Genomic DNA, 21,296 nt, shown 5'->3' on the forward strand with positions numbered 1-21,296 from the left:
GGAACAGTTCACCATGGGACAGAGGAGTTTTACTAAAAAGAAGTTTAACTATAACAGGAAATTAACCACTTGAATGTAAAGAGACCTCTAAAGGATACCCTGGGCTAAGGAGAGAGTGCTCACGGGTGGCCATGCCTGTAAGGAAGGGACCAGGTTCTTCCTAAGACTGGGGTCCAGACCTCCTTGGAGGAGGCATGGTTGCAGCCTACTGAGTAGCTCAGTTCACAGGGTCATTTGGCCCAGAGTTGTTCAGGCCAGGTGAGAGGGCTGCTGGCTGGCAGGGCCTGGGGTACATGTGTCCATGTTTGAAGGGCTGCAGCCCGAGAGTCACCTCAACAGAACCAGGGCTATCCCCTTGCTGAGGATCTCGGTGGTCTGGGTGCACAGCTTCAGCAGAATACTGCTGGATGTTTCCACACACACTGCTGCAGATTGGGCAGCAGGGCCAAGAACAGGCAAAACACAGGACAGGGAGGAGGGAGGGAAGCCAACTTCCTCCTGTAGTGTCCCTCCAGCGCCCTCTACTGACAAAGCTTAACATATTCAGCAAATAGGAAAAATGCTTTAAGCTCTGCTCCTAGAGCCTGTGAGAGGGAGATTTGGAGCCAAGAGGCAAAACGACAACAATAACAACAGCACAAACAAAAAACTGGCATGGTGGTCACCACTCCCCAGGCTCTCATCCCACAGGGCTAGGGAGTAGAGGTTGGCCCCACAGCCCCAAAGTTCAAGACAAGAGGCTGTACTAGTTATCCAATGTTGCACAACATCTCTCCAAACCTCAATGTCTTAAGACGACAATGAAGATACATTATCCCTTATGCTTTCTGTGGGTCAGGGATTTGGGGATGTCTGACTGGGTGGTTCTGGGGCAGGGTCTCTGATGCAGGTGCAATCAATATATTAGCTTGGGCTGAGGTCACCTGAAAGCTTGACTGGGCCTGGGTGTACCTTCTCCGAAGTTGGGTCTGGCTGGAGGATGGGAGCCTCATTTCTCCTCTGCATGGGCTCTTCCATGTGACTGCTTTGGTGCCCTCCCATCATGATGCCTGGCTTCCCACCGAATGGGATGCAAGAGACTAAAGTACAAACAACACTGACCTTTATAATATAGCCTAGAAGTCACATACCACCATTTCCACTATGGTACAGTAGTCACAAATTCTAGCCTTGATTCAATACGGGAGGAGACCACACAAAAGTACATATACCAAGGGACAGAGATCACTGGGAATGATATTAGAGGCTGGCTACTACAGAACACAAATCCAGGGCTCATTCCCCTAAGCCACACCCTGACTTGGAGTTCTTGGATGACTTTATACCTTAAGTTAGCACATTTATTCATGTCTCAGGCAAGCTCACTTAAACCACAGAGCCATAGAATGTGAGAGTGGGATAGGACCTTAGACTTCAGTTAGGCTGAACATCTTAAATGCCCTGTCCCAAGATATACAGCCAGGAATTGCAGACCTGGAAGTAGATCCCTGCATCCTCACCTCCAGTTCTCTTGTCCCAGATTCAAGCCCACCAACCAGGTGCATTGGACTCACTGCACAGCATGTTAGATGTGCTGATCCCTGGACCCTCTCTGATCTGTAGCACCAGAATCCCTGCTGAGAGCAGGGAGGTGAGGGGGTGCTGGACACTGAGCAGGGGACCTATCATATTTTTAAAGCTCCCAAGGTAGTGTGGATGAGGAGCATCAAGTTGGGAATCCCTGTCCTCTACCACGTTGACTGAAGAAGTTCAGACTTCCAGAGCAGAAGGCACATGACCCAGCAGGTCCTGATTCCACACCTTCCCTCCTGGGACAGGGTGTCCTGCTGGCTCCTGGTGATGGTTTGGAACATACTCATCTATCACCAGGAACATCAGAGCAGTTCCTACCCCATTCACTGAATTTTTGATTCAAGGTGCTGTGTTAACCTAACCCCAGGCCACCTTGATCTTCCTCGGGTCGGATGAAGAAGGGCCGACTCCTGATCTGTGGCCCACAGGCCTCACCCAGTCACAGCCCTTTGCACAAACTAAGCATATGAGGATTGCAGGAACCCTGGCCATTCCTGGGCCAGAGCAGCAAGATGGGAGTCTCCATAAAGGGGCCGAGGCCAACTCTGAATGCCTTGAGTACAGACTCGGTGGCATCTGAGGTAACTAATCGGCATGTCTTGCTTAAATGAGTCCAAATTATCAAAGTCAAATTATCCAAAGTCAAAATATCCAAAGTCAAATACTCTCGGAATATCTCTTTCTAAGTAGAAGGATGTTAGTTTTAATAATAATCTATATGGTCCCTATCTTCTTAAAGATGACAAGTCCCAATTTCACTTAGCAATTTCCCCATCCAGTAGCAATTAATCTACATTCTTGACTGGTTATCAGGTCCTTCTTATTCAGAACTTCCCTCTATTTCCTGTCTTCTTTAACCTACCAAATTGTGACTGGTTTAGTTCTGCACAGTATTTGTGTTAATAACATCAATATTAATCATAATCGTGCTGAAATAATAATAGCAACTTCACTTACTGGGTATCAAGCACTGCTCCAATGACCTTGCTACATTGATTCTTCTGTCTCAAAACCAATACCAAGTAGCTATTTTAACCACCATTTGTGTGTGTGTGTGTGTGTGTGTGTGTGTTTTAGGTACTGAACCCAGGACCTCTTGCAGTTCCTATCCATGCCTGACTAACTTAAGCAGCTTCTGACCACTGTGCTCTGGAACTTCCCATGATTACTTTTCTCAGAATCTTAATACATGATGGTCAAGAGCAAAGATTTCTAGGTCAGAGACCAACCTTTAAATTCCAGTTCTGCCAGTTTCTGGTTGAGTAACTTGGGGCTAATTATTTACTCTTTATCATACTCTTCATTTATAAAATGAGGAAAACAATTCCTTTCTCTTGGGGTTCTTGTGAAAATGAAATGGGGAAAAACAGGGTGCTTAGCACATAGTTGGTGTTCACTTAACAGTCATTCTAGCTGAGGCCTTTTTATTGGCTTCGTTATACTTTTAGCCCGTGCATAAGGCCCAACTCGTTTCTCCTGCAGTATTCCCTCTGCACACCAATTTCAAGTTCTGGAATTCATTATGCACTGATTTGTATACAATAACAGGAGAGTCTCAGAGAAATAACAGGAAAGCAAAACTAATTTGAGAAACAGCATCCGAGAAAATGACTCAGAGGACATGATAAGTGTGGCATCCTTCCTGGATCTCTATTTTCTCTACCCTCGGTTTTTTGTAAGGGGTCATTTCTTTCCTGATGACAATGTCAGCTGCTTCCCCATGACAGGCAAGAAACTCATATTTCTGCCAAACGAAAGGAACTCTCCCCTGTCTCGGTGACCACTGCTTCTCCTTCTCATGTGCTTTATCTGCTGTACCCAAACTGGTCCTGTTCTATAACTTGCAGTTGCAAGTCTCAGGTGTCTGACTCCACATATAGGCTTCCTGGCAGGGAGGTCTTGGAACAATCTAATCCAGTGCCAGGTGGTGAAATTGTGTCTGTACTGTCCTTTCATCTCTACACCCGCAGTCTGAAGCCATCTATCATTTCAATAGAATGCTTAAAGACCCCTTTTCTTTTATGATAGCCTTGGGGTCATGTCTTCCAGGATCATCTTTCTGACTGGAGAACTGGACCCAAAAGAACATAATTTGGTCAGAGGATGCACAGCTAGGTTTTTCATTTAATTAAGGAGGTGGCGGGGGGGACTTAAAACCAACTGCTCCATCACTGTTTAATGCAAGGAGTTTTTGACCTCAGTCTTGCAATTGGTAAAGCATGAAGAACCCAAACCCTTTTCCCTGAACAGCTTCATGATCCCAGTTCTTCCCCCATATTCTAGACAAAGCCAGGCTAGACAAAGCCTGATCAGAGGCAATGAAGGAAAGAAAAAAAATTTTTTTCCATCTTGTCCAGTTCTTTATTTATTTTTAAAGTGAAATTTTTTTGTTTTGTTTCTGTCTGATCTCATCCCTCACTACAAATTACTCATTTTGTAATCCATCCCTCATTACAAATCTGAATTCTTAATAAAGAAGACTTCACATTCAGAAATCAATGAGAAACTTACTGGTACAAAACCAGGTAGCAACAATTCACAATAGCCAGATTGTGGAATCAACCTAGATATCCTTCAATTGATGAATGGATAAAGAAACTGAGGTATATATATATACAATGGAATATTACTCAGCTATAAAGAATAGTAAAATTATGGCATTTGCAGGCAAATGGATGAAATTGGAGAATATCATGCTAAGTGAGATAAGCCAATCTCAAAAATCCAAAGGATGAATGATCTCACTGATAAGCAGATGATGACACATAATGGGGGGTGGGAGGGGGGGCAAGAATGGAGGAAGGAGGGATTGTATAGAGGGAAAAGAGGGGTGGGAGGGGTGGGGGTGGAGGAAAAAAATAACAGAATGAATCAAATACCATTACCCTATGTAAATGTATGATTATGCAAATGGTATGCCTTTACTTCATGTACAAACAGAAACAACATGTATCCCATTTGTTTACAATAAAAATAAATTTAAAAAAATGAAACAGCAAAGCAGAAAAGAAAGGAAAGAATCAGGTTTCTTCAGCTAGAGTGAGGGTGGGAGGCTGAGGCCCTGCTGCTCTTGTTGAAATACCAAACAGGATTAGAAAAGCTGACCCCCAAAGGTTGCACTTGATTCTCCAGACGCCCATTCTAACCCGCACTCCACATGGGGCAGGGACCAGCAGATCCCTCCACCTGGGCTTGGCTGCTCTAGACATTTCCTTCTGGTAGAAGTGTAGGCCACTTTGGGGCCAGAAGGTATGGGCACAGGGCAGTGACCAGCAGGTTGGAGCACTAGTTTCACAAAGCATGGTTCACTAGGTAATTCTGACTTACAGGTCTCTCTCAATTTACAAGACAGAATTTCTGTGGAAAAGTAGAAGGAATTCTTCTTTTTTTTTTTTTTTTATGTTTTTTAGTTGTAGATGAACACAATACCTTTATTTTATTTATTTATTCTTATGTGGTGCTGAGGCTGGAACCCAGTGCCTCACACATGCTAGGCAAGCGCTCCACCACTGAGCCACACAACCCCAGCCCTGAGGTAATTCTTATATACAATAAAATGTAAGAATCACCAAGAAAGAACATGTTAAGTAGGAATCAGCAATCTAACAAGTTTATCAAATATTCATTATGCACAAAATAGTGGCTCCCTAAAGATGTCCCTGTCCTGATCACCAGAACCTGTGACTATACAGGGAAAAGGAAATAAAGATTGCCAATCAACTGGACATAAAATGAGATTATACTGGATCATCTTGGTGTAAACCCAGGAGTCCTTAACAGTAGCAGGAGGCAGAGACACATCAGATAAGGCCAAACGATGACAGAGAACACCAGAGCAATACGATGGGAGAGGGATTCAACCTGCCATCACAGGCTTGGAGGACGGAGGAAGGGGCTGTGAGCCAAGGAGCGTGAGCAGCCTTTAGAAATTGCTAGAGGTGAGGACCACAGCCCTGTCAACACCTTGATCTTAGTTCACTGAGGTCAGACCCATGACCTGCCGAACTGTGAGATCATAAAGTCTGTGTTGTTTTAAGACTAAGTCTGTGGCAATTTGTTACAGCAGCAGTAGAAAACCAATACAAAGAGGTTAATGGTAGATAATTACATTAAAAGATATTGAGAGATGTGATATGAAAAATGAGCATGTACAGAATTCTTTCTGAAATGCATGAGGTTTAAGAGCCTTCAAAGAGCACAGCACAGGCTGATTCCACATCTTGGCTAGTGTGAGGAGTTGTTTCAGTTTGGATCTTGAATGTCCCCCAAAGGCCCGCTGTGTTGAAAGCTTGGTCTCCAGCCCATGGCACTACTGGGAGGTCTTGGAACATTCAGGAGGTGGGGCCTAGTGGAAGGATGTCAGTCATTGGGGGCATATTCTTGATGGGAATACTGGGACACTGGTCTATTTCTCTCTCTCTCTCCCCCTTCTCTCTCCCTTCTCTCTCCCCCCCCCCCCCCCCCCCTCTCCACTCTCTCTCTCTCCCTCCTCTTTCTTCTCTCTCCCCTCTCTTCTCTCTCCCCTCTCTCTCTCTCTCCCTCCTCTCTCTTCTCTCTTCCCTCTCTCTCTCTCCCCTCTCTCCCCCCCTCTCTCCCATCTCTCTCTCTCTCCACTCTCTCTCTCCACTCTCTTCTCTCTCCCCTCTCTCTCCCTCCTCTCTCTTCTCTCTCCCCTCTCTACTCTCTCCCCTCTCTCTCCCTCCTCTCTCTCTCTCCCTCCTCTCTCTTCTCTCTCCCCTCTCTCTCTCTCCTCTCTCTCTCTCTCCCTCCTCTCTCTTCTCTCTCCCCTCTCTTCTCTCTCCCCTCTCTCTCTCTCCTCTCTCTCTCTCTCCCTCCTCTCTCTTCTCTCTCCCCTCTCTCTCTCCTCTCTCTCTCTCTCCCTCCTCTCTCTTCTCTCTTCCCTCTCTCTCTCCCCCTCTCCCCACTCTCTCTATCTCTGCCCCCCTCCCCCTCTCCCTTCTCTCTCCCCCCCCCTCTCTCTCTCCCCCCTCTCTCTCCCATCTCTCTCTCTCTCCGCCTCTCTCTCTCTCCACTCTCTCTCTCTCCCCTATCTCCCCCCTCTCTCTCCCATCTCTCTCTCTCTCCGCCTCTCTCTCTCTCCACTCTCTCTCTCTCCCCTATCTCCCCCCTTCCTCTCTCTCTCTCTCTCTCTCTTTCTCTCTCTCTCTCTCTCTCCTCTCTCTCCTCTCTCTCCCCCCTCTCTCTCTCCTCTCTCTCTCTCTCCTCTCTCTCTCTCCTCTCTCTCTCTTCTCTCCTTTTCACTTCTTGGTCACCAGGAGGTAAACATACTTCATCAACCAGACACTCTCACCATGATATTCTGTGCTGCCACCGGCCCAAAACAACATGGACAAGTAACTATGGACTAAAACCTCTGAAACTGTGAGCCAAAATAAACCTTTCTTTCTAATAAGTTGATAATCTCAGGTATTTTGTTATGATGACAGAAAGCTAATACAATAGTACTGCAATAAATATGTAAATGCAATTATCTCTTCAATATACTGATTTCCTTTCCTTTGGATGTATACATACCCAGTAGTGGGATTGCTGGATCATGTTATAGATCTATTTTTAAGGTTTTGAGGAACCTCCACATTGTTTTCCACAATGGCTATACTAATTTCCATTCCCACCAATAGAAGTGGAATTGACCTAGTGTCTATCAACTGATGAATGAATAAAGAAAATGTAAGTATTAAATACATATACATGAATATTATTTGGCCATAAAAAGTGATGAAATCCTATCATCTGTGACAACATGGGTGGAACTGGAGGACATTATATAATTATACTGTTATTATATTTATGAATCATGGCTATATGCAAATCATATGCAAATGTGAACACCACTCTCCACAGGGATAGCTTTCTCTTTGATTTCTCTGGCTTCTAGAGCAAAAGCAATTTGGAAAATAAAAATAGAAAATTACTCTGTGTTGGACTAAAATTTGTTTATGCATTTAAGTACCTGTAACAATACTTCCAATGGCACCCCTAAGCTAAAAATGTCTTGTTCATGCAGAAGAATATTGTGAACTAGAATTGGGTTAGATAGTACTGATAAAATGCAAATAAACCAGGCATAAAAAGACAAATACTATATGATCTTACTCATTTGTGGAATATTAAGAAAAAAAATGAACTTTTAGAAGTGAATAACATAATAGTTAACAGAAGATGGAGAGAGTAGAGGGTAGGCAGATTTGGGGAAACATTCGTCAACTGTACTGTTACAGTTAGAAGTAAGTTCGATCAGTTATTGCACAGTAGTGTGACTATACACCGCAATAATGAACTGTATATGTCAAAAAAGCAAGACAAAAGGTTTTGAACGTTTTTACCACAAAGATATGATAAATGTTTGAGGAGATACACTTACATTACACAATGTATACATGTATTTTAATGTCATATGGTACCCCATAAGTATGTCCACTATTTATGTCAATTAAAATAATTTTAAATAAATAAAAGAAAAAATGTAAATTTTTATTTCCCCAGATAAGTAAGTGTGACTTACAGATTTGGGGTGTAAATAAAGAGATGAGTTAACAAGGTGTGAAAAGAAGAAATACATATAAATGCTGAAGGCAGAAAACAAAGGTGATTCTGAGAATAAAAGCTTGCTAGAAACTCACAGGTATCTTCAAATTAGCTTTGGATTTGAGTATAAAATCTGAGGTCTGAAATAGGACCAAAACTAAAAAAAATAAAATAAAAAAAAATAAGAAAAATTCCCACTTGTTAGAATGAGGTCATATTTCTAGACTTGATTTATCAAGTCTCCTTATGTTACATGCACTAGTTATTTCCATGTTGCCTTCTGAAGGTCTACTATCCACCCTTCTTCCTGAGGCTCTGTGCCTGGTGTAGGTCTGTGGGTGGCACCAACTCCCCTGCCTTCTTGGCAGCAACTGGGTTCCACCAGAGGGCAGCACCTGCAGGAGACTGGAAGAAACTCCCGCTAGGGGCTGGCCTTGCTCTGTTCCACCCTGAAAGGGTATCCTCAAGTTTTATGCTCTAGCCACCTTCCTTGCCTCACTCCACAGTAACACCAAGGAAGAAATAAGAAATTCTATCTAGGATCCAGTAAAGTCTTCCAGACAAGGTTGCAATTTGATGACTACTATGAGCCCAGATGAAAAGTATCTAGAATTCTCCATTTTTCACATTATCTATTTCCACCCCACCCCACAATATACTAGTTTGGGTGGATTACATCATAGGTCTCATAGTTGGGAATCAGAAATGAAGTAATGAAAATATAACCCGACAGTACCAATGAAAATGATATAACATCAAATGACCCTGGATCAAGCAACTTATACTGTTATTATATATATAATAACAAATATATGAAACATTGCTCTATGCAAATCATATGCTAATATGAACACCACCCTCCACAGAGCTAACTTTCTCTTTTATTTCTCTAGCTTCTAAAGCAAATCCACTTTGGAAAGTAAAAGTAGAAATTTACTCTGTGTTGGTCTAAAATTGGTTTATGTGTTTCAGTACCTGTAACAACACTGCCAATGGCACCCCCAAGCTAAAACGCCTTGTTCATGCAGATTAATATTGTGAACTGTAATTGAGTTAGATGGTATTGGTGAAGGACATAGATATTTCCACCTGTGTCTATAGGGGCTTGAGCAGGTGAGTAACCCAACCAGCCCAGAGACAGGCAGTCAGGGTAGGCTAAATTTACATATGCTTAGACATGCATTTTTCTGTTAATTTTGGTCATTTCCCACTCCTTACCTTCCTTGGGATCTCTAATGCCCATCTCTACCCAAACATTTTTATTAAAAAATTTAAAAACAAAAAGATGTGAAGAAGACTGTGGCAGAAGAAGGTGGTAATATTAATGTTCTAAATAAGGCACCAAGAAATTCAGAAGTGGAACTTCCCCCTCCTCCACAAGCATTTGTTTCCTGCCCATAAACAGGAATGCCATGCAGAGTTGCTTCCATTTATTTTTAGAAAAAAAAAAAAAAGTGTAAAAGATTTTTAAAAATAAACCCCATAGATCTGCAGGCTAACATTTCCACTGTCCAATGAGCTGCACAGACATCTTTGTTTGTTTGGTTTCCTAATGATACTGGGGACTGAACTCAGGGCTACATCCCCAGTCCTTCTTATTTTTTGTTTTTTATTTTGAGACAGGCCCTCCCAAAATTGCTGAGATTGGCCTTTAACCTGCAAACCTCCTTTTTCAGCCTCCTGAGTTGCCCACAGTGCCCAGTTAGCATAACCAGCTCCTGAGCATCAGCTTTCCTTCTGCTGGGTACTGTCACAGGCCTACCTGAGCTGGGAAGAACCAGAAGAAGATGTTGCTGTTGTAGGTTTTATTCACAGTGAAGTAGCCAGAGTAACTAATTATGTTCAGTCCTAGAAAAGCTCTCACCAAACTCAATTTTCTTCCTAGAGGGGAAAAAGAAAATTTTCCAAGGATTAGAGAAAAATATACTACATGTACCATTGCAGTCTTGGCATGGTTTCAACTCCAGGGCAAGATGTGGGATGAAGTGAACAGAGGCGCTCCAAGGGATTGGGCATGCCAGGTACACCTCAGCCAGGGTCAGCCTCCTCCACTCATCCCACATATCCTGCATACACAATTTAGCCAGGGACAAGTGAAAATTTTGAACCTTTTTATTGGGATGGAATCCAAAAAATATTTTATGAGTCGTAAAAGGGAAGAAGGAGGAGGAGGAGGAGAGAATCAGCTATTATCACATCTGGAGTAAATCAAGGTGTTCACACTGGGTCCCGTGGAGAGGGGCAGGATAAAGTCACCTGATCCCAAAGAGTCAGATGCAAGAAAAACAACAAAGTCACAAAGCTCTCGGTCCTGGGTCCTGGGAGCCCTATGTTCTCCACTCTCTTGTTATGAAGGCAAAGGTCAGCCATGTCCATTCAGGGAAGCAGATAGAGGACCAAGGGACCAGGGGAGGGTGGGGCTGGAGGGAAGTGGTAGGCAGGGAGCCTGGAGGTGTCCTATGGCTACTCAAGGGGAGCCAAGTAGGATGACAGGGCAGTTGTAGAAGGCAGAGTTCTGGGCTTCAGTAACAAGCAAATAGACAAGGACAGGAAATGGGAAAGAGGGCATGAAGCTCAGACACCTGAAGACATTCAGGAGTAAATAATACTTGGAGGAGCTAACTCTTACAAGGCAGTTGAGCCAATGGCCTTACATTATGTGGGAGTTATTATTGTCTCCACTTTACAGATGAGAAAACTGAAGTGCAGAGAGGTTAAGTAACTTGCCTATAGTCACACAGTCAGTGAAGGAGATGTGGAATTTAGACTTAGCTGCAGGGTTTTGTTTCTTCCCCCACCCTACTACAGGGCTGATTAATTAGTTAGCCAGAAGGTATAACGGAGGGAAGTAGTGATTAGTGATTAGGAACTGAAAGTGAATATCAGGGTGTGGAAGAAGGAAGCAGGAGGGGATGATGAACGGAAGATGAGAGTCCTTTAGCGGTCATGTGCAATAAAGATTAACCACTCCAGAAAGGCTATTTAAGTCTGAGACAAGACGAAGAATATGTCCAATAAAAGCCAGTGCCTCAAGAAAGGCTGTTTACATCTGACACAGACTAAATTGGAGGCTGGTTAGGAAGTAAGGAAGCTGGATCCTTCACACTTGCCACCCCACAGACTGTATTAGGGCCTCTGACTCCCCACCATTCAGCCACATCACTGCCCTGGTGAGAATATTTACACCCAATGGAACAGTTGCTACAAATCAGGGCCCTGACCCTGAGAGCGGCTGCTAAGCTTTGACTAGCACAACGCGGCTCTGAGGCCGCAAGCTCCTCTGTGAAAACGAGCTTGCCTCCGCAAGAGGAAACCCATCTTCAGCACACAGTTCCTTTTCCCTAGCACTTTGCTGATCCTAGCACTCCTGTGGACCAGCTTTGTGACCCCTTGAGTAGGCATTTAACCTCCCTGTGCTTCAGCTTCTCCTTTATGAGAGATGGGCCTCCATATGGTACAGGAATATGAGTCCCCACATGCAGAACCTGTGGGCAGGAGCTGGCAATGCAGGGTACGGTCATCACTTGTGAAATACATCTGCTGATGAGGAACAGGCGAGCCTGGGAGCAGAGGTCGTGGTGGGGACAAGGCACCCCACCATGCCTGAGGGTCCTGCTGAGCTGGCAGAGTAGAAAAGTATGGATGTCCAAGTTGGACACGCCTGGGTTTGTGATCCTCGCAAGGCCCCTCAGCAAGCTGCTTCATCTCTGAGCCTCTGTCCTTTGGTGCAAAATGTTAATGAGCATTCCAGGACCACAAGCTTTCTGTGAGCATCTGACGAAAAAAACGTGCTTACAGACTTGCCCATCAGGGAGCTGGACACAAAACAAAGGTCTGTTCAGCAGGAGGCTGGCCGTCCCTAGTCCATGGCCACCCCAAAATGGCATCTAGAAGTCAGGAAGACCTGCCTTTTTCTGGATTAGCCCAGTTCTCTCAAACTCTGTGGCTCCTCCCACTCTCTTCCCAGTGAGACCTACCTCTCCTGCTGTGGTCTGAATGTCCCCCACCAAAACTCATGGGGAAATTTCACCTCCATGGTGACCTATCAACAGGGTGGAAATTTTATTCGACTAGGTATTTGAAGGTAGGGACTTGGTAGGTAATTAAGGTTAAATGAGGCAGTAAAAGTGAGGCCCCAATACAATGGGACCTTGGCTTTAGAAGAACAGAAATGGGAGACCTGAGCTAGGACTATCTCGTCGTATGATCCTGTGAACCATTCCAGAAAAATCTTCACTAACAAAAATGACCTCCTCAGAGACAGCTCCGCACCTTAAACTTCTCAGCCTTCAGAACCCTAGGCTGAATAAACCTTTATTCTTTATTAATTTCTTAGTCTGTGGTATTCAGTTATAGCAATGGAAAACAATGACCAGAAAAAGGAAAAGAAAAAAAAAAAAGTGGGGGCTGGAGAAGGACTTTAGGAGAAAGAAAAGAGAGATTTCTGGAAACTGGCATTTGCTGGCGCTCCCTCAACCCCTGTATTCTTCCCCCAGCTGTCATTTCCTCTTCTCCGCTGCTTCAACTCTCAATTAATCCACAGAAAGCTTACCCTCCAGGATTGGGTAGCCTTTAAAATGCTTTTGAAATGTTTTTAGCCAAACTATTAATCTCAAAATCAAACAGAGACACCTCTCCCCAACACCAAAAAGAGAGTGAGCAAGAGAACAAAGAAATAAAAATTGAGCATTTGGAAATGGGTGAGATGCAGACCGGAGAGAGGCAAACAGGCAAGAGGGGATTGGAGAAAGAAGACAGAGAAAAATGAGAAAGGTCAAAGTATAATGAGAAAAAGAGAAAATATATAATGGAAAGGAGCTGGAGGGAATGGAATATGGGTGAGAGATGATTGAATCAATCTGTCTTGAGGCCAGCACAGCACAGGGTCCGCTGGCCTGCTCTGGGAAGGTTCAGAGACTCACTCCTCCCTCCCCTGGGAACGCCAAACTTGCTCTCTGCTACTTTGTCCTTAGGTCCATTTCATCCCTTCCCTCCTCCATCCTGAGCTGCCAGAAAGCAGGAAATTCATCCTACTTCTCTTCAGATCCCCTGGGACTTAGCATCCTGCTTCACACATTTAAGACACTAAATAAATAATTCTTTTTTAATTTTTTTTATTTTTTTTTTATTTTGCGGTGCTAGGGATCGAACCCAGGGCCCTGTGCTTGCAAGGCAAGCACTTTACCAACTGAGCTATCTCCCCAGCCCTTAAATAAATAATTCTTAATGAATGCACATTAATGAGTAGATAATGACCAAAAAAAAAATGCAAGAACTATACCAGTCATGTGACACCACACTAGGGTTAGTTAACTTCCACCCTGTAATCCCAGCAGCTCTGGAGGCTGAGACAGGAGGATTGTAAGTTCAAAGCCAGCCTCAGCAACTTAGAGAGTCCCTAAGCAATTCAGTGAGACCCTGTTGCTAAATAAAAATTTTCAAAAGGCTAGGGGTATAGCTCAGTGGTTAAGTGCTCCTGGGTTCAATTTCTGGTTTGAAAAAAAGAAAAAAAATCGTAAGGAAGGTCCACCTCACTGGTATCCTAAGACACTTAGAAGACCTTTCCTCTAGTCCAAAAAGAAGTGTTTGGTCCCATTTGACATCTTAAATTCCTGTTCACCAAATCGCAGTAAAACAATTAAAAGTTCTTTCAACAAACAGGAATTTTTATATTTTAAAAGGTCCTGTTCATCCTTCCAGAGTCTATTCATGGAATATGGAAAACAAACCCCCAAGATAGAGGAGTTTTTTATCTTTCTGGCACCGTGACTCACCATACAAATGTTTAAAAACAGTTTTTCAAAAAGGAAGAGGTTTTCTTTGAAGTGATTTCACTTCCTCTTTGGTATTTACCGCTGTCACTGTGTTTGTGATATTAACACTTAAGGAAGATCGGAGTGTGGCCAAGGAGAGCTGGATCCAGCTAATCGGGAAGCGTGTCCTGTTGGCCCACACTCATCACCACATAGACGAGATGTGACCAGCCCATAAGTAATAAGAGGACCAGAGAGCAAAATAGCCTTTAGAGTTTGTGAGACACACTGTTTATCAACAATGCTTCTGCATTCATCTTGTTTCAGAGAATAAGGATTTATTCTAGCTGCAGAGAAAGTAAACATGCAATTACAATTACATAAAACTAAGCCAGCTAATTGGGGATTTAAAAAATAAAAATTTCCCTCGTCTTCTTGTGAGCTACTGTTTATCTCAAAAAACGCTCTGTTATGATATCAAGACTCACGTTCCTAGGGTTCTGACAAACTCGATAAACAAAAGGGATTTAGGGGAGAGAGCTGACCATCTGTCCAGAGCTTCCTGAACTTTCAGTAAAGCGGATGAATAAAATTACCCTTAATTATGTTGTCAGGGCCGCCTCTGAATACCCAGATGTACCAGCTTTTGGATCAGCCACTTAAAATTCCATTCAAAGATTTTGACTGCACAACATAACTTTAGAAAGTGACATTCCATACAGATTCCATATCTTAAATGTTGTCACTTGGCAGAGTGAAGATCTGCCAGGACTGGTCCAGGACAATCAAACTGACCACCTGGATTTTTTATCCACTCCTGCTCCTTGCCCATAAGTACGGAGGGCACATAGGCCAGAAAAACAGGAACAGGAGGGATGTGGACAACCTGATACTGTTTTCACTTGGTTCTACTAGATATATGTCACAGACGGGCAGACCAAGGTCGCTTTCACTGAATGCCTTTGTTTAAGCCGTCTCCCTCATTCAGAGAGCTCAGACCTTTCACTATTTACCCAAATTTTTGCACACAGTCTCAAGCCTGGAGCTGATCACGTAGCACAGGGGTTCATAACAAGGGACTCTGGGGTTGACAGGCTCTAAGTCTAGCTCTTCCACTAACGAGTTCTATAGCTCTGGACAGGATATTTCATTTCTCTGAGTCTCATTTTTCTCACCTACAAAACAGTAACAATAATTATGCATTCTTTTTTGGGGGGGGGTACTGGGGCTTGAACTCAGGGGTGCTCCACCACTGAGCCACATCCCAGCCCTATTTTGTATTTTATTTAGAGACAGGGTTTCACTGAGTTGCTTAGTGCCTTGCTTTTGCTGAGGCTGGCTTTGAACTTGCAATCCTCCTGCCTCAGCCTCCTGAGCTGCTGAGATTGCAGGCATGCACCACTGTGCCCGGCTTGCATTCTTCATTAAGGTTGCTTCAAGGACTAAATGAGTTAATGGATGTGGAAAACAATGCCTGGTGTGTGACTGGGACTCAACTTGCAATTTGCAAATATGTATTGAGTGCCTATGACATATAAGTACTATGCTCAGTACTAGGGCTATAATGACTAAACCTTAATTATCTATTATTTTTACTACCATTTGACTACCATTATCATTTTCTCCCTGGATTATGTCAAGCAATAGCTTACTTCTCCAGTTTTCCAGCACAACGAATTCAGATGTGAGGCTTCAGTACATAGTGCCTTAATTGTTTCATTTGTGCATATTTGGTCACTCAGAAAACCCCAAGCTTTTAAACAAATGGAAATAAACTATACCAGGCAAAACACAGAACAGAAGTCAGAAGATTTAGGCCCTGTACGGTCTCTGCTATCCCATCTCAATCACCTATATTTCCCTTGGCAAATCATGTCAGATATTTGAGTCTCAACTTCCCCATATGAGGATTGGTAGAAATCCTACCAAATTGACTATCATAGTTATCCAACTCCTTGATATATATTTAGTTGTAGATGGACTCAATACCTTTATTACATTTATTTATTTATGTGCCTCTGAGGTTCAAACCCAGTGACTCATACACGTGCTAGGCAAGCACTCTACCACTGAGCCACCACCCCAGCCCCCAACTCCTCTTCAGCTCTAACTTAAGTGGTTTGCTTTGATTTATCATTAAGGAACATAACCTAAGTCATCAGAGTCCAGTAACCAGGGAGCCGAACCGCAGGTGTGTGATCCAATTTGGGGTCTTGGTGAATGATGCAGCGCCTCCTCCTGCACTTCCTAAGGAATAGCCCTGGGCAACAATCTTCTCCTGGCTTTTCTACATCAAGTGAAAACGAGTCCTTTTTAGAAATGCTGAATGCATTGTCTAAGTTTTTTCACCTTTCCTTCAGAAAGAGATGGTGAGAACTGGCGCCAATGTGTATTTCAGGAAAGGACACATAAGCAGAATGTAAACCCTTAAAATATGAGAATGCCTTCATTTCAAAACAAAAACGATGTCATTTTATTGGCTGAGAACATTGCAAATGAAAAATATATATATATATTGTTCCTTTTAAAACTTCCTTTAGAGAGTACTCAGATTTATTTTCAATCTTTAAAAGAACAGTTTCCCTAAACTTTCCAGCACTATACTTTCCCATTCCATCCACCAGCCCAAGCACAGATTCAGCCTCAGCCCCTGAGACTAGGGACAAAAATCCCTCCCCTACTTAACCACAGTCTCTAACAAGGGCTCTCTGGTCCCACTCGACTCCTGCCCTCCTCATTTGTACACATTATCCCTTCCCTCTTCATTATCCCTGCCTTGTTCCCACTGACCATTTCTCTGCTTCTTTTTGCAAAGATCTCCTCAAAATAGCTGCCCATATGCTATTTCATGGTTCAGGAATCTACTGAGATTAAATCATACATCTGCACCTTGATTTACCTAAATACAAAGAAGAATTAAGAGCAGATGTGGGTAATAAATTTTAGTCTCTGATAACATCAAATGACATCTTTCTTTTTATTAACAATAAAAATAGAAAAAGCCACAATCTATAAAATAAAGCCTTTCACAAACATTAGCGTTTAGAGGGCAATTTATAAGATAAAGAGTTGTCTTGAGCTTTTTCTTATTGAATTCTCCTAACCTCCCTGCAAGTTGGGAAAGGTATTAAATCTCCATCTCATTAATGAGGAAACTAAGGTCTATGCTGGGTGGGACTCTTGCCAAGTGATGGGGCACAGTGAAGAGGAGGGAATGGAGGTGATACCTAGGTTACCTGGTGTCTGTGTGAACTCTGGCAAGTCATTTGAGCTCCTTCTGCTTTGGTTTTCATGTGTACAAAGTGGGTACACCTCCTTGGGTTGCTGAGAGGTGTGCATGAGTTCATGCAGAATGCTTGACTGACAGGTACTAAGTTTTAACATTAACAGCAGCCTTGCCAAGGACCCAATGGGGGTCAGACACTCTCTAGTTTTAGGAATGCAAATGCTGCCACTCAACCACATAAATAATCCAGCTCTAACTCTCATTTTAGCTCTAAATTCAGATAATATACAGCATGAAATCACTAATATTTGACATAAAACAAAGATTCTGGAATGTGTTTTGCATTCTGTGGGATAATTGCTTAAAAAGAAAAAAGAGAAATAAAAAAACAACAAAAACAAATGACAAACAAAAAACTCCCAAACTGTTGAAAGTAAACTCACCTTCCATGATCTTTCCAGCTTCGATATAAGGGGTAAGAAATAATGGCTGTCCTGTATCTCCACTAGGAGGCTGGGAAACTCGGGCACGTTGGTACAAGGAGCGAAACAGCCCATCACAGGGGCTGAATGTCAGCAGGGCCAACAAAACAATCACCTTCCACATAGCACAGCCCGGTCCTTCTGGGGTCTAGGATGAATGAAAACAGTAACATTCCACAAATGAACCAAGAGAGTAAATATATACTCAGCCTTTTAACATGCAAGAAAATTCATTTATTCACTTAAAAAAATGCCATCCTGTAAAAAGACCACAGGCTGAGCAACCTGAACATCACCATGTATATATCAGACAGGCCCAATTCCTGCTCACCTGCCCTGGCCATCTAGAGGGGAGTTCTCCAAGGGATTTACAATGTCCCTGGAGGGCAATTTGCATTTAAAAAAATAAAATCAAGGGGAAATTGGCTAAAATTATGACTGTCACCAAATAAGGGGTAGAGAACATTATGCCACCAGAGGAGGGCAAAGGATTGAGAGCACATTTTGGGCACAGGTGACACCTTATCAAAATTGAAGTGAACAAAAGGTGAGGGGAATTCAGAGATGTGGGAAAAAGAGCGAGGTTCACCAGTGTGTGGGACAGCCAAGCAAAGCCCAGACCTCAGCTGTCTAGGGTCGCTTTGCAGGGAAGCTAAACTAAGCAATGGATTCCTGGTTGTCTCCTTCATCTCAATAAATCCTTAAGTTCTATACCCAAGAACCAAAAAGAAACAAGAGAGGAGGGCCCTATATTACATTCATGTCTCTTCCCCTATTGCTACTTGATATGCAAACTCAAGAAATTAGGCCCCCCAGATGTATTAGTCACAAAGCTTTCCAAGGATCTTCAAATCTGATATTTACTTAGAGTAGTCATCTGGGCTAACCATCATAATGTACCTGCTTAAACTTATACATAAACATATAAATTGTATTTAAAGTGGGCTTTCCCATTTATTTTTAGCTGATTGAATCTCCTAATAACTCCACCAGGAAATCCAGAATTGTTATTTATTTATTTGGTACTAGAGAGCTTGAACTCAAGAACTCTTAACCACTAAGCAATAAAGCAATATCTCAAGCCCCTCTTTCTTTTTTTTTTTTTTTTTTTTTTTTTTGAAATAGTGTCTCACTGATTTGCTTAGGGCCTCCCTGAGTTGCTGAGGCTGGCCTTGAACTTGGGATCCTCCTGGCTCAGCCTCCGGAGCTGCTGGGATTACAGGCGTGTGCCACCACACCCAGCAGAAATCCAGAATTATTATTGCCAATTTTAGATATGGAAAACTTGACTCAACTGAGTATGTCACACAAGGACATAAGAGTATAGAAACCAGGACTTGACCTAAGTCAGGACCAGGATGAGGGAGAGGGAAGTGAGGTATAGAAGCAGGGTCAGAACCCATCTTTATCTAGAATTTTGACTTATGGATTTTTGGGGCATTATATGGATTATTTTCAAATATTGCAGTAAAATACTATTTATCTTAATTACTACATTTTTCTGATACTCTTCATCCTTCCATAAGAGGCAGATGCTCCTCTTGTCCTACCCTAATTCCAAACCCTGCTGGGTGTATTATGATAGCTACACCAGCACCATCACATTACCCTGCTGCTATTTAAGTATGATCCAAATCCTCAGCTCTAAATTCTAAGTAAAGTACTTTAAATGAATAAATACTCCATTCACTCAACTTTCTGGATGGGAAATGAAATATACAATTATGCAAATACAATGTCTGCTTTTGATTGTTCAGTGCTTTAAAATGCCAAGCCATTTAGAATGCCTCAAAAATAAAAAATGTGTAAAAAATCTATTAACCACATGCTTAACACAACCCAATTTGGCATAATATGAAAATACTGGTTGTTGCAAATTTAAAATGCTTTTCAGTCACATTTTCCCATCAAGACAAAAGTTTATAATCATAACTTGATTGAATATATGACCCTTGTCATGTCTCTCAGGGTTAACTTAATAGAATTCCCCACACTTAATGTAAATAAGCCCAATCCAATATGGTGTGGAGTGAAAAAATGTTTTTGCCTATTTTTGACTATAATAAGGAACAAAATGAATTTAGAAATTGAAATTAAGTTTGCAAGGAGCTCAAGGGTAATGGCCACTATGGTACTGTTAAGACCTTTTTTTTTAAATTATGGAAACTTGTTACGCTGATGTTTTAATAGCAGAGCTACTAAATGCCTGAAATCAACAATCCTATTCAGATGGGTTGGGGGGAGTACGGTGTTAAAAATAATGGAAGAAGCTCTTCCAGGTATTTTTCCTGGGGGCAGAAATAAGAAACCGTTCCTGCTCTCTATTCTCAGTCTTCGAGCTGTAAACCTGCAGTCCCCTGTAATGGAAGTTATTAATAATTAAATAACGACAGTAGTCACAGAGCTTCCCCTGTAAGCAGAGGTTGACTTAAAGATGCTAAAATATGATAAAGGTAAAACCAGTCTCATTTTAATTGACATATATCAAAGACATAAAAGTAAGAGTTAGGTCAATTTAGTAATCTCATTAACATTTAATCAAAGAGCTATTTGAGTTTAATTTCCCATGTAGGTGAATTAAAGCAACAACATATTTCATTTCATGATTCTCGTGTAACAGACACAATCCCTCAACTGTGCTTACCTGTTATCTCTCCTAATGAAAATAAATGCTATTATGAATAGTAGAGAGGGTTTTTTTAAAAATACCCTTCCCTGTTTTTGCTTACCCTAATTAGCCTGAATCTTTTTCATTAAACATTTCTTGAGTGATTTCTAAACTAATTCTGTACACAGAAGGCCAGCTCCCACAAAAGTGAAAGAAAAAAATGTATTAACCATACACATCAGGCTGGGGGCGTGGCTCAATGGCAGAACGCTAGCATGTGTGAGGCCCTGGGTTCAATCCTCAGCACCACATGTAAATAAATAAAATTAAATTTAAAAAATATCCATTGACAACAAAAAATATTTTTAAAAAACCACACACATCATCATATCTTCTTGAAATAATAGGAAAACACTGTGACTACTTCCAGTTCAAGTACATCATCTTGAAGGATTCAAGCCAAATGGTCCTCTTAACAAAAGTTCAGAAGTAGAATAACATCTAGGTGAATTCCAGCAATCCTGGTAGAATCAAATAATTTGAAAGTATGTGACTTGCCAAAATTGTCTTACTAAATTTGAAATGTTAGTCGGAAACCCTGTGTCCAATATGCAATTTAAAATATTTAACAAAACTATTAATCCAAGAGTTCTTTAGAAAAATGAAAACCATCAACAATTTGAATTTTCAGCAATAGACATGAGACAAGCAAGTTACTGTACACCCAAGGATGGAATTATATATAGTAATTAAAATTACTAGAATGTTTTAGAAAATATGATAAAGTATTAGGTAAAGAAAAGCATAATGCTAGGTTGGATTTGTGGTATTTTCTCCTTATTTAATACTTTCAAGTATTAAATAAGTTTTTTTATAATTATCTTATAACCAGAAAAAAAGTTGCTTTTCTGATTTTTTTGCTTTATCTTAAATTGAAGCAACTGATAGACATGGCAAAAATGTGCTTGTTCCTTATTCCTTTTACTACCTGGTTATGACCTCTTGGGTTTCCTAGGAATAAGGTTCTGTTTGTTCTTCTAGAACAGGTTGCTCTTTCTCCAACATTCTGTTAAGATGGGTCCTGATCTCCTAAACCCACAGAACCT

At 42.0% G+C, this 21,296-nt stretch overlaps 1 protein-coding gene across 4 annotated transcripts in view; it reads right to left on the reverse strand.

The window, feature by feature from the left end:
* CPVL (carboxypeptidase vitellogenic like) overlaps positions 1-21,296 on the reverse strand; it is a 157,362-nt gene that overhangs the window by 94,933 nt on the left and 41,133 nt on the right. For all 4 annotated transcript variants that reach the window (XM_079152571.1, XM_079152570.1, XM_079152569.1 and 1 more), the window contains exons 2-3: positions 17,544-17,730; positions 9,884-10,002 (exon numbers count right to left, since the gene is read on the reverse strand). In XM_079152571.1, the coding sequence (XP_079008697.1) occupies positions 9,884-10,002; positions 17,544-17,706 (282 nt within the window). In that variant the 5' untranslated portion in view covers positions 17,707-17,730. The remainder of the gene's footprint in view (positions 1-9,883; positions 10,003-17,543; positions 17,731-21,296) is intronic.

This window comes from Sciurus vulgaris (assembly GCF_902686455.1).
Source record: "Sciurus vulgaris genome assembly, chromosome: 8".
NCBI classification, from domain to species: domain Eukaryota; kingdom Metazoa; phylum Chordata; class Mammalia; order Rodentia; family Sciuridae; genus Sciurus; species Sciurus vulgaris.